The sequence below is a fragment of the Lithobates pipiens genome, unplaced genomic scaffold (assembly GCF_037356315.1).
Source record: "Lithobates pipiens isolate NorthernLeopardFrog02 unplaced genomic scaffold, aLitPip1_a1.2 Scaffold_19, whole genome shotgun sequence".
Classification (NCBI taxonomy): domain Eukaryota; kingdom Metazoa; phylum Chordata; class Amphibia; order Anura; family Ranidae; genus Lithobates; species Lithobates pipiens.
In genome coordinates this window covers 227,622,951-227,635,606 of record NW_027507764.1, presented here as the reverse complement: position 1 = coordinate 227,635,606, position 12,656 = coordinate 227,622,951, and the positions used below count along the sequence as shown (strand labels likewise).

At 39.2% G+C, this 12,656-nt stretch overlaps 1 protein-coding gene across 1 annotated transcript in view; it reads left to right on the top strand.

Annotated features, from left to right (window-relative positions):
- The window catches only part of SPMIP7 (sperm microtubule inner protein 7), a 147,888-nt gene that overhangs the window by 95,760 nt on the left and 39,472 nt on the right, over positions 1-12,656 (top strand). The window contains exon 7 of the mRNA XM_077491781.1: positions 656-763. Coding sequence (XP_077347907.1) covers positions 656-763 — 108 coding nt within the window. The remainder of the gene's footprint in view (positions 1-655; positions 764-12,656) is intronic.

Genomic DNA, 12,656 nt, shown 5'->3' with positions numbered 1-12,656 from the left:
GCTCGAGAATACACTGGCAATCTGAAGCCATCCTTCCCAATGTACAGCTACCATCCAACTCCGTTCCTGGAGACCCCAATCCTCCAAGATAATGCAGAGTGCATAAAGGAACAAAGGCTTTAATAGTGCGTTATCTTTAAAATGTAATTTATTTCTTAAAATCTTTAAGTTGGATGTACAAACATCATAAAAAATGCTTGCCAGCAAACAAATTTGAACACCTGCATGTGCCCCTGGAAGACGTCACGTATGATAAAACATGTTGGGCGGAGCTATGCGCTGACACCATTACGACCCACGTGACCCTGGAAGTGCGGGTGTTCAAATTTGTTTGCCGGCAAGTGTTTTTTATTATTTTAAGTTTAATTTATTACTAGATTTTGGTGCATTCACCTTTATTGATTGCAACCTTTTATTGTAAAATATGGCTGAATTTGCATTGCACAGACATCGCATGTGATCTTCACAGCAATGCGGTGTGATTCCCATGCAATGTCTGACATCGCAATAGTGTAAAACCCAGCCTACATTAACAGGAAAATGGTGATATTGCTATATGAAAGAAGATTGTTAGTGCAACATCTATGTGAATGCATACTGTATCTATTTTGGTGACTTTGGGCTTAACTGTTGTTTTTTTATTTTATCTAAACAGTGGTTTTACTGGCTCTGTGAATACCGAAGACATTGACAATCCCCAGGAAGTCTTCACACCTTTTACTAAAATGCGAACATTGCAGCCTCGATACACAGAAACAGCACAGTATGTATTTTTTCTCTCCTTCAGATTTTGTGCAATGATTGCAACTGAAGAGTTCAGTTATACATTAAAACATGTTGTTTTTCAGTGTACTTGTTAGCGTATACCCATGTGCCTTTACATGTAATGTGATAAACCCCTGACAGCTTGTGGTAATAATTGTTCAAATTAACCATATACAATAACAAATGGCCACCTGAAACAGTTCAGGAAACACCATTGAAGAGGAACTGCAGTCTGCTCACGTAATTTGTAAAAAAAACATGTTGCCATTCTGAAGCTTCCCTCCAACCACTTTGCATATTATTGTATATATACTGTGATTCTGTACTTGCCAAATATGCTGCAGAAATCTCCCTCCACTGAGTCTGGCTGCAACCATTTTAACTGTGGGCAGCTGCTTGTTTCGCTTCCTGGATTTACACACACACACAGAGGCACACCTCCAGCTCTGCAGCTCTCATTGGACCTCTCATGACCTCACCCCCCCCCCCCCCACCCACCTGGCAAACTCTTATGAGAGTGAGAGAAAGAGCTGTGCGTGATGTCATAAGCCTAGGCTAATTACCAGACAAGAATCAGGAAGTGGGCTGTATAAGGTATTTACTGGCAGAAAAAAATGTTTTACTATCCAAAGTTAAAACAACAAGGGCAGAAGATTTAATAGATGTAAAGTTGAAAATAAAATGACTGAAGTTCAGTAAGTAAAGCCTTTCAAAACGAATGCATGCCAGCAGGTTCCTGGTCATATCTGTACAGTGAAATGCAGATCGTCTCTGGAAAATGGATAAGCCAGTATACCTATTCCAAACTCTTGAGCACAATCATTTTTTAACACTATACAAGGCTGCCTGTAGTCATTAAATAATTGTGTCCTTATGTAGCCTATAATGATTACATATGTGTGTGAACATTCCCTTGATTTATTATAGGAGTAGAGTATGTTCCCTTTGCAAATTGGATTTTCAATTTTAATAGGCTTAATGAACATGGGGAAGCTTTTCATGTGATTGGTTATTCTTTGCAAAATGGATTTTCACCACATTAACTAAGCTAAGTAAAAATTATTTAGCAAAGTAAAAAGGCACTAATCCATTATGTTGTGGTTGTTCAGGTGCCAAATTCAAAAAGCGAAAAACACACACCTTACATACAGTATAATGTAATCTTACAGATTACATTGCTGTATGTAATTATTTCACATCCCCTTTGTCCCTAGTGGTCTGCCCAGTGTCCTGCATGCAGTTTTATGTAATAAAAACTGTTCTTTATGCCTGGAAACTGGAGATTGTCCATAGCAACCAAAACTGTCCCTTTACATCAAAAATGATTTTAGACCATCTAGAAAACAGCGATAATAAATTAGAACCACTCGCAGAATTGAGCGACAACGATTTATGGGGAGATCCGTTATCAAATATTGAAAAGTAATGACAGTGACAATTCTGCAACTGAGCAAATTTCAGTGTTTTTGATTTGATTACATTATTGAATAATTTTTATTATTGTTATATTATTATTTGGTAAAATTATTTATAGTTATTTATTATATTATAATTTATGATTTCATTTTTCAAACTTTATCATACCTGGGATGTCTGCTAGACTCTGGTTTGGACAGATTTAAGAGAGTTATTCCTAAGAATTACAGGACTACAATATAAAACGCCAAATTCCCATGCAAAATAATTGTATCGCTTTCAGCACCTAAAATCTGAAATAATCGTACCGCCAGGGAGGTTAAAGACTCCTCTACGTAGTTTAAGGTGAAACCTTTTTTCTTCTAATTTTAATAAGTAACCATGTGTCGTGTTAAACTCCCTTCCGCAATAAAGGTTTATCCCTATTGTGGGGTCACCAGTATGGTATTTATAAATTGAAATAATATCCCCTCTCAAGCGTCTCTTCTCCAGAGAGAATACGTTCAGTACTCGCAACCTTTCCTCATAACTAATGTCCTCCTGACCCTTTCTTAGCTTTGTTGCTCTTCTTTGTAGATACAGTCATATACACTGCTCTATGTACACTACAAATCCCTTAGTATTAGTGTCCAACTGAATAGGTGTAAAGTGAGTGTGCTGCCTACCTACAAGGAGATGCTGCCCTTTGCACCTCCTCAGTAAGGTTGGCCTTTATGGTGCAAAGTGCACCATGTTGTGTCAGACAGACCACTCACTGACTTTTTTCATATTTATAGATAAAAAAAAAAAAGAGGGGAGAATGCACTGCCTACCACAGGATGGTGCACTGTTATAGCCAATCTTACTGGGCAGGTACAAAGGGCACCATCTTGTGGAAGGCAGCACACTCACTGTGTTCACATGGGCTTCATTTTTACGTAATCGCAGAATTAAAAAAACAATCAACTGAAAAATTACCAGTCAGGAATACACTGACATTCACATCTGAGCAGGTGCGAGAAGTTGTGCAATTGCACACCTTCCTGCACTGGCAGAGGAAAAACACACTGCTGCTTAGGAGATACGCAGAGGTACACTAGAATGCAGGAAACCCACAATCCACGCACGTTTCATGCACCTCATTCAAATCGCACCCCCCTTGCAGTCTGCAGTGGGTGTCAGTGCTATCTTAATGACACCCCAAACAAAGGTTGCAAAACACAGTGTGTTTGTCTGCACCAGATAGCATTCACAAAATGACCATGTGAACCGTATGTAGTCCGGTTCCAAAATTGGTGCATGCATGACTTTGGTGCGATTTGAGCCCTTTCAAAATGAATGGGCCTTGATTGCACCGCAATCAACACAGTAAGCCTGGTTTCACACTATAGTTTGCATGTGAATCATACAGGAACTGCACCACATTTAGGTGCAATTCACATGCGATTCTGTGTAGTGTGATTTGAGCCCATTCATTTTGAATGGGCTGAATCACACCAAAGAAGTGCAGGCATCTTTTTTTGAAAACCAACCATACGATCTGGTTCAGAAAGACTGTGTTTGGGACCTTCTTTTGGGGAGTTGTTCAATTTGAATTGACACCTGCAGCAGATCAAAAACACAGTGTGATTGCAATGCAGTTCAGAAAACGCACAGGGATCGCAGCGTTTCCTGTACCACATATCTATGAACCAGGGGTAAAACAGGGCCAAGGCATGCCACTGAGGGCAGCAGAAGGTCCAGCCTGGCTCTGGCATTGGCAGACATGTTGTGGTGCCAACTGCTGAATCAGTAAGGTGGTGAGCACTACTTGCCAGTGCCAGGCTGGACTGTCAGTAACACAAGCAATAGAAAACTCAGTTTAACCTCAGTCAACTGTCAGTAACACGAGCAATGCGAAATTTAGCCCAGCCAGCCCAAATCACATACTTTGCCAGTTGCCACATAGAATCACGCAGTCTCTTATTGACTCACGATTACCTAGTATGATGAACCGCAGAATGCCAGCAGCAGCACAGCAGTCTGAGCAGTGGTAAGTCTGAGGACACTTTCTCAGACTCTCTGAGACTAGGCCAGAAGAGAAAGAGGGACATACCTGAAGCTGATTGGTTTCTATGTAGAGCTGCACCAGATTTTGCGCCATGCAGTTTTAGTAAATAACCGCCAGTATGTTTTGATTAAATTATTTTGTGTATTTCTGGAAAAACCTTTTAGTAGCTAATTCTTTTTCTCCCATCTTATGTCTATGGGTAGTTTTTGTTTTGGATATAGTCTGTCAGAACAACCAAATGTAACAACTGTTTAATTTGAAAGTCTTCCTAACCGGATATAATTTGAATACAGTAAAACCTTGGATTGCGAGCATAATTCGTTCCGGAAACATGCTTGTAATCCAAAGCACTTGTATATCAAAGCGAATTTCCCCATAAGAAATAATGGAAACTCAAATGATTCATTCCACAACCATTCATAGGTCCTTCAGTTTATAGCCCATATAAAAAGATTATAGCAATGTGATAGGTTGTGTAACCATAAAATGTCCATCCACAAATGGAAGTATCCACAAGGAGATTAGAAGCAAAATCCAGCAGGGGCTACAGAGTGTAAAAGAGAAGAGAGGCATCTCTAAGTGTTGCAATATGTTCCTAAAAGTTGTACCTTCATTAAATGTAATCATATTCCTACACTTATGCCCTGTACACACGGTCTGACTTTCCAACAACAAAATACGTCAGATTTTTTCAGACAAATTTTGGCCCAAACTTGCCTAGCATACACACGGTCACACAAAGTTGTCAGAAAATCTGATTGTTCTGAACGCGGTAACGTAGGACATGTATGACGGACTATAAACGGGCCAGTAGCCAATAGCTTTCGTCTCATAATTTATTCTGAGCATGCATGGCACTTTGCCCGTCGGAATTGTCTACACACGATCGGAATTTAAATGATCAGATTTTGTTGTCAGAAAATTTTTCAAACTTTGAGTGTCGGAAATTCCGACGGGAAAAAGCCCATGGAGCCCACACATGATCGGATTTTCCGACAATGCTATCCGATCGCACATTTTCCGTCGGAAAGTCGGGCCGTGTGTACAGGGCATAAGAGGCGCCTCTTCTCTTTTATACTCAGTTGTGACATGACGTTACTTATATATCAAGACAAAATATATTTTAAAAATTTGCTTGTCTTGCAAAACGCTCTCAAACCAAGGTTTTACTGTACATTGTTTAGATAGTCTTTAACATGGCATTACTGTAATAACAGAAATAGTCTAAAAGTGTAATCACTATACATATAATTATACATTTATGTTTTTAAAAAAAATAAAGAACTAAATCAAATGTTGCCATATAATTACTGAGCATGGCCACAAAGTGATCATTCTTTAAAAAAAAAAAAGCATAAATAAAGGGGATGTATAGTATTTATACTAACGTTTTCTTTCTTTTAACATACAAAAAGTTGTTTTTTGTAAATATAAAAATATGTATATGAATGCGAACGGTAAATGTTTACTTGTAAAATAAATATGTAATATAAACCATCAAAAATAGTACTAGTACAAAAATTCAGAAATGCTTACAAAGGATGAAGGAGAGGCTTGTGTTAAAATCAATTTTTTATGTATTTTTTCTTACATTCTAAAATATTAATATAATAGAGCACAAAAAAACTAAGAATTCTTGTGAAGTGCTGAAACTGAAAAGCAGAGAAAAGGCAAATTCTTCTGATGAACAAAACTAACAAACCCATATTTGTAAAAGAGGCAACTAAATTGCACTTAAAAATGCAGGGGAAACATATTCTTTCACTTTATTATCTATGTAGAAATGCATTTTCGTATGTATACAGTACTGTATATAATTTTAATCAAAGCAGTTTAAGTTGCATTTACTTGCTTGGCCACAAGATGTCTCTATGTGATCACACATAGGAAAGGCTTGGCCAGTTTCAAACTTCAGGGAAATTACTGGCTTGAACGTTGATTTCTTTTCAACACAAAAAAATGAAAGAAATGCAATTGTAAACTTTTTCCATGTGTTAGGAGTAATACTTATAACATTCAAAAGTCTTGTGACTTCAATTAAAAATGTAGGTTTTTCTTTTCCCTCCTACAGCTCAATTGTGACCATGTCTATTTAAAGGCAATATGTAAAAACAAAATTTGTCTTCCTAAAGCCTAATTGAACCCCCCTCTAATTATTACTGTAATGAAGTTAGTCTATTCGGTTCGTTACAGTTTCTAGGTGCTGCAGAAAGGGTTAAAATACCCTGTGCTGACAGCACTTTGGAGAGTCGGACCACACAATGGTGGGTTTACTAAAACTGCAGAGTATAGCATATGGTGTAGCTTTGCATAGAAACCAATCCGCTTCCAGGTTTTTTTGTCAAAACCTAAATGATCAAGCTGAAGTTAGAAGCCGATTGGCTACCATGAAGAGCTGCACCAGATTTTGCCCTCTCCAGTTGTAGTAAATCAACCCCACAGTCTCTATCTCTCTGACACCCCACTCCCATCCCCACGTACAACTCCAATCAACAGTGCTGTTGCTTTCTGGGCACCCTACTACTCCCCAACATACTGTCAGCACAAAGTATTTTAACTCTTGCTGTAGCTCTTAGCAGTTGAACAAAAAAAGTAGCATATTAATGACTGTATATGCAGCCTAATACATACAGGGGTTGATTTACTAAAGGCCAATAGACTGTGCACCTTGGAAAGTGCAATTGCACTTTGCAAGTGCAGTTTCTCCAGAACTTAGTAAATAAGGTAAAGCTTCACTTTGCAAAGAATACCCAATCACATGTAAGGAAAATGAAAAAAAAAACAGCATTTTTGCTTGCACATGATTGGTTGATGAAAGTCAGCAAAGCTTCTGCTCATTTACTAACCTCTGGAGCAACTGCTCTTGCAGTGTGCAACTGCACTTTCCAAAGTGCGCAGTCTTTTTGCCTTTATCAATCCCACAGAGTGTTCACTTGGGATTTAAAATGATCAACGGTCATAGCAATGTATTTTATTCTTCTGTCAGTAAAGCAGCTATTTTAAATTGTACACGCCTCAATACCGGGCATACACCGTGATCATGGGTGTGGATGTGAATGGATGCAGCCAATGGTGTAAGTTTGTGACAAGTTATAGGATGAAATGCATGTGTGGTGAGGAAGGGAACATATCTTGTTTAGGGAAAACAACTGTAGCATACAAAGCTAAAAATGTGATTTATGCAGACCGTTATATGTGTGAGGTTAAAGTGATTGTAAACCATCACCTTGTAAAACAACCTATTCAGTTAAAAATATAAATGAAAAGCAAAACATTTGTATATACAAACATTATAAATACCCTTTTTTCTCTTTTTTTTTATAAGTGATCACTTTCCCTCTGTTCTCAGCTGCATAAGGGCTGAGGGAGGAGAAGCAGCAATACACTGAGCTTCCCAGTGAATGGCTGTGTGTGTGTGTGTGTGTGTGTGTGTGTGTGTGTGTGTGTGTGTGTGTTTTGGGTGTCGGTACAGGTCTGATCATTGAAGGAGAACAGACTGAGTTCCCAGCATAGCTAGAGAACTGACTATAGTTTTTAATAGGCAAGTAGATGGACTGTCAGGAACACCAGAAATTTCACACGAAGGAAGCAATACAAAGAGATCAGGATCTTCTTCATACAAGTACAATGCAGTAGGCTCATATCAAGAATAGTAAATGTTGGGTCTACATACTCTTTAACCACTTCCCGACCAGCGCACGACGATGTACATTGGCAGAATGGCACAGGCAGGCAAATTGGCGTGCAGGTACGTCCATTTGTATTTGCCGCCTTGCCACCGTGCATGCCGGTCGAGACCCCCATGAGTCCGGTCGCAGGTCCCGCAGATTCGATCGCCGCGGGGATACCCACGATCGTCTCACAGGGAGGCTGAACGGGGAGATGCCGATGTAAACAGCATCTCCCCGTTCTGCCTAGCAACAAGTGACACTGATCTCTGCTCCATGTCCAGCCCCCCACAGTTAGTAACACACCCCTAGGACACACTTAACCCCTACACTGGCACACCCTGGTTAACCCCTTCACTGCCAGTGTCATTTACACAGGAATCACTGCATTTGTATAGCACTGATTGCTGTATAAATGACAATGGTCCCAAAAATGTGTCAAAAATGTCCGATGTGTCCGCCATAATGTCGCAGTCACAAAAAAAATCACTGATCGCCACCATTACTAGTAAAAAATATATATATTATTAAAAATGCCATAAAATTATCCCCTATTTTGTAAACGCAATAAATTTTGCGCAAATCAATCAATAATTGCTTATTGTGATTTTTTTTTTACCAAAAATATGTAGAAGAATACATATTGGCCTAAACTGAGGAAAAAAATTTTTTTTATATATATTTTTGGGGGATATTTATTATAGCAAAAAGTAAAAAATAATGTGTTTTTTTCAAAATTGTTGCTCTATTTTTGTTTATAGCGCAAAACATAAAAACCGCAGGGGTGATCAAAAACCACCAAAAGAAAGCTCTATTTGTGGAAAAAAAAGGACGTCAATTTTGTTTGGGAGCCATGTCACACGACCGCGCAATTGTCAGTTAAATTGACGCTGTGCCGAATCGCAAAAAGTGGTCTGGTCTTAAGCCAGCAAAATGGTCCGGTCTGAATGTGGTTAAGTTTGGTGAGTGCAGGTGTAGAAGGGAACACAGGTTTGATGGGAGAACACAAATCTAGGATGGAAATGTAGTGTAAGAGTAGGAGGGACACCGGTGTGGTATAGGGTTGGGATAGCACTGATAATGCATGAGCATAGGCTCTGAGGTAGCTGCATACCTCCCAGCCTTTTTTGAGATGGAAACGAGGGACACCAATCAGTAAAAGCATGGTGGTATGATTATGTCAGATTTTTTCGTCTCAAACCGGTACATTGTTTTGCACGGAAATTTGGCGTTTTATATTGTAGGCCTTAGGAATAACTCACTTAAATCTGTCCAAACAAGAGTCTATTAGACATTCTGGGTATGATAAAATGTTAAACAAAATCATAAATTATAATATAATAAATAACTATAAATAATTATAACAAATAATAATATATTAATAACATTTATTCAATAATATAATCAAATCAAAAACACAGAAATTTGCTCAGAATCGTCGCTGTCATTACTTTCAGTGTTTGATGACAAATTTCCCCATAGATCACTATTGCTCAATTGTGCAAATGTTCTAATTTACTATCACTGTGTTCTAGCTGGTCTAAAACCACTTTTGACATAAAGGGGCACTTTTTGGTTGCCGTGGACAATCTCAAGTGTCCAGGCAGAAAGAACAGTATATATAGTATAAAACTGCAGGCAGGTCACCGGACAAAGCATTAGGGATAAAAGGCATGTGAAATGATTTCATACAGTACACTGTAATCTTACAGATTATGTTACTGTATGTGCTATGTTTTTTTCACTTTTTGAATTTGCCGCCAGGCTTCGTCCCCGTGCATCGTGACGCTTGCAGGGAACGGAGCCTGGCACATTGATAAATAGAGCGGAGTACACAGCACGCACACACAGCGGGAGGACGGAGGACATTGCAGGATCCTGGGGACAAGGTAAGTAACTTTCATAACATACTGCGATGCAATCTCGAGTGTGTGGTAATGAAAATTCACCCCAAGCCACACTCAGGAATACCGCCCTGGAGGTTAAGTGTTCATTGTGACAATTAAATGAATGTTGTGACACCATGACAAAAAAACAGGGAGGTTAAAGGAGAGTTATATATATAAAAAAAAAAAAAGATTACTTAAACCCACAAGTTTTTTTTTTTTTACAACTACTATTCCCTTATACTGGCTTTTTAAATTTACAAATGCAGCCATTTAGAAATTGGGTGAAAGGTTTAGCACTGGGAAACACTTTTTGTAAGATAGTTGTATTTAAAATACACTTACATACATAGATCAGACCAAAATGAGGGACAAATGAGGAGGAAAGAGGGAAAGGGGGACATTGCTCCAAATGAGGGACGGTCCCTCAAAATCAGGTACAGTTGGGAGCTATGCAGCCGTATAACATTTTGGTAGGAATGTGGGTTTGGGGTTGAGGTGACACATTTGAAACAAACAGGACTGGGGGTTGGGACTTTAAATGAAGCAGGCAGGTGTAAAATGTTTAAATTTATTGGAAAATGGTGATTAGGGATGAGCTTCGAGTTTGAGTCGAACTCATGTTTGACTCGTACATTGCCTGTTCGGCTGTTCACCGAACAGCGAACAATTTGGGGTGTTCGCGGCAAATACGAAAAGCCGTGGAACACCCTGTACAAGTCTATGGGAGAAAACTAAAGTGCTAATTTTAAAGGCTTACATGCAAGTTATTGTCATAAAAAGTGTTTGGGGACCTGGGTCCTGCCCCAGGGGACATGTATCAATGCAAAAAAAAGTTTTAAAAATGGCTGTTTTTTCGGGAGCAGTGATTTTAACAATGCTTAAAGTGAAACAATAAAAGTGTAATATTCCTTTAAATTTCGTACCTGGGGGGTGTCTATAGTATGCCTGTAAAGGTGGCGCATGTTTCCCGTGCTTAGAATTGTCCCTGCACAAAGTGTCATTTCTACAGGAAAAAAAGTCATTTAAAAGCACTTGCGGCTATAATGAATTGTCGGCTCCCCGTAATACAGATAACAGCCATTGAAAGTCATTGATTAAAAAAAAAAAGCGTCGGATCAGATCACCCATCGCTGGACCCCGGAGAGATGATCATCCATCGCTGGATAGCTAGAGTGGATTACCACCGCTGTAATCATTTTTTATTTTCTTTAAATAAAGGACTTTTCCCAACGGTATGTGTGTTTTTTAAAAAATGTTTACACTTTCTTTGTGAAATGGTAGGGGTACTTTTGTACCCCCTTACCATTTCAAACAAGGGGGCGGGATCTGGGGGTCCCCTTGTTAAAGGGGGCTCCCAGATTCTGATAAGCCCCGCCACCTGCAGACCCCCACAGCCACCAGCCAGGGTTGTGGGGATGAGGCCCTTGTTCTCATCCACCTGGGGACAAGGTGCTTTGGGGGGCACCCCAAAGCATCCTCCCAATGTTGAGGGCATGTGACCTGGTACAGTTCAGGAAGGGGGCGCCCCCCCCCCTTTTCCTGCGGCCTGCCAGGTTGCATGCTCTGATAAAGGGTCTGGTATGGATTTTTGAGGGGAACTCCACACCATTTTTTGTTTAAATTTGATGTGGGGTTCCTCTTAATATCCATACCAGACCTGAAGGGCCTGGTAATTGAATTTGGGGGAACCCCACACTTTTTTTTTTTTTCAGTCATCAATGACTATTCTGTATTATGGGGAGCCGACAATTCATTATAGCCGCGATTGCTTTTAAATGACTTTTTCCTGCAGAAATGACACTTTGTGCAGGGACAGTTCTAAGCACGGGAAACATGCGTCTCTTTACAGGCATACTATAGATACCCCCAGGAATGAAATTTAAAGGAATATTATACTTTTATTGTTTCACTTTAAGCATTATTAAAATCACTGCTCCCGAAAAAACAGACATTTTTAAAACTTTTTTTTGCATTGATCCATGTCCCCTGGGGCAGGTCCCAGGTCCCCAAACACTTTTTAGGACAGTAACTTGCATATTAGCCTTTAAAATTAGCACTTTTGATTTTTAACGTTCGAGTCCCATAGACTTTAATAGGGTTCTAAAGTTCACACGAAGTTTAGGTCTGTTCGCAGGTTCTGGTGCGAACCAAACCGGGGGGTGTTCAGCTCATCCTTATTGCTGATAAGTAACATGAGGGTAATCATGAGTGCACCAAGAAAACCAATATATTTCATTCAGTGAATAAACATACAGCAATGACCATTAATAATACAAATCACTTATTACAGGTGATTATAAAAAGCCCCATCCCATGGGGATTAGCCCGATAGAAGGAGGGGGAATTCCTATATTGGGTAATTTTATTATTACATGATATAATTGGGTATTAATCAGACTTAAAATGATATAAACAAGCACGCTTCCATCCCTAATTTTTTAGAAGAAAAATAAAATGTTGGGACTTTAAATGAGGCAGTGACCGGGTATCCTTTACCAAGTTTAGGACATATGACCCATTGCACCACATAATATGAGTTTTAAATCTATTTTATAATTTCACTTTTGTTCCCAACACTCATGGTCTGTTTTGACCATTATCTTTTGGAATTTCCTTCCTTGGAAACCATCTCTATTGAGTCCTGGTCGTCCATAACCACCTAAACTCCCACCAGTGATACCCCAAGGGTTTTATGACTCATGTTGACACATTGCTACTGCATAGATACAGACAATGTAAATACTCTTGAGAGTGGTTTTGGGGGGTTTATCCTAGGCAAGATTACCTTTAATTACCTTATTTTAATCTCTTTCTGTAACAGGGTCAAACCTTACAGATATTCTTGTTACTATTATACTACAGCATTCAGTTTTCCATGTGCATGCTCCT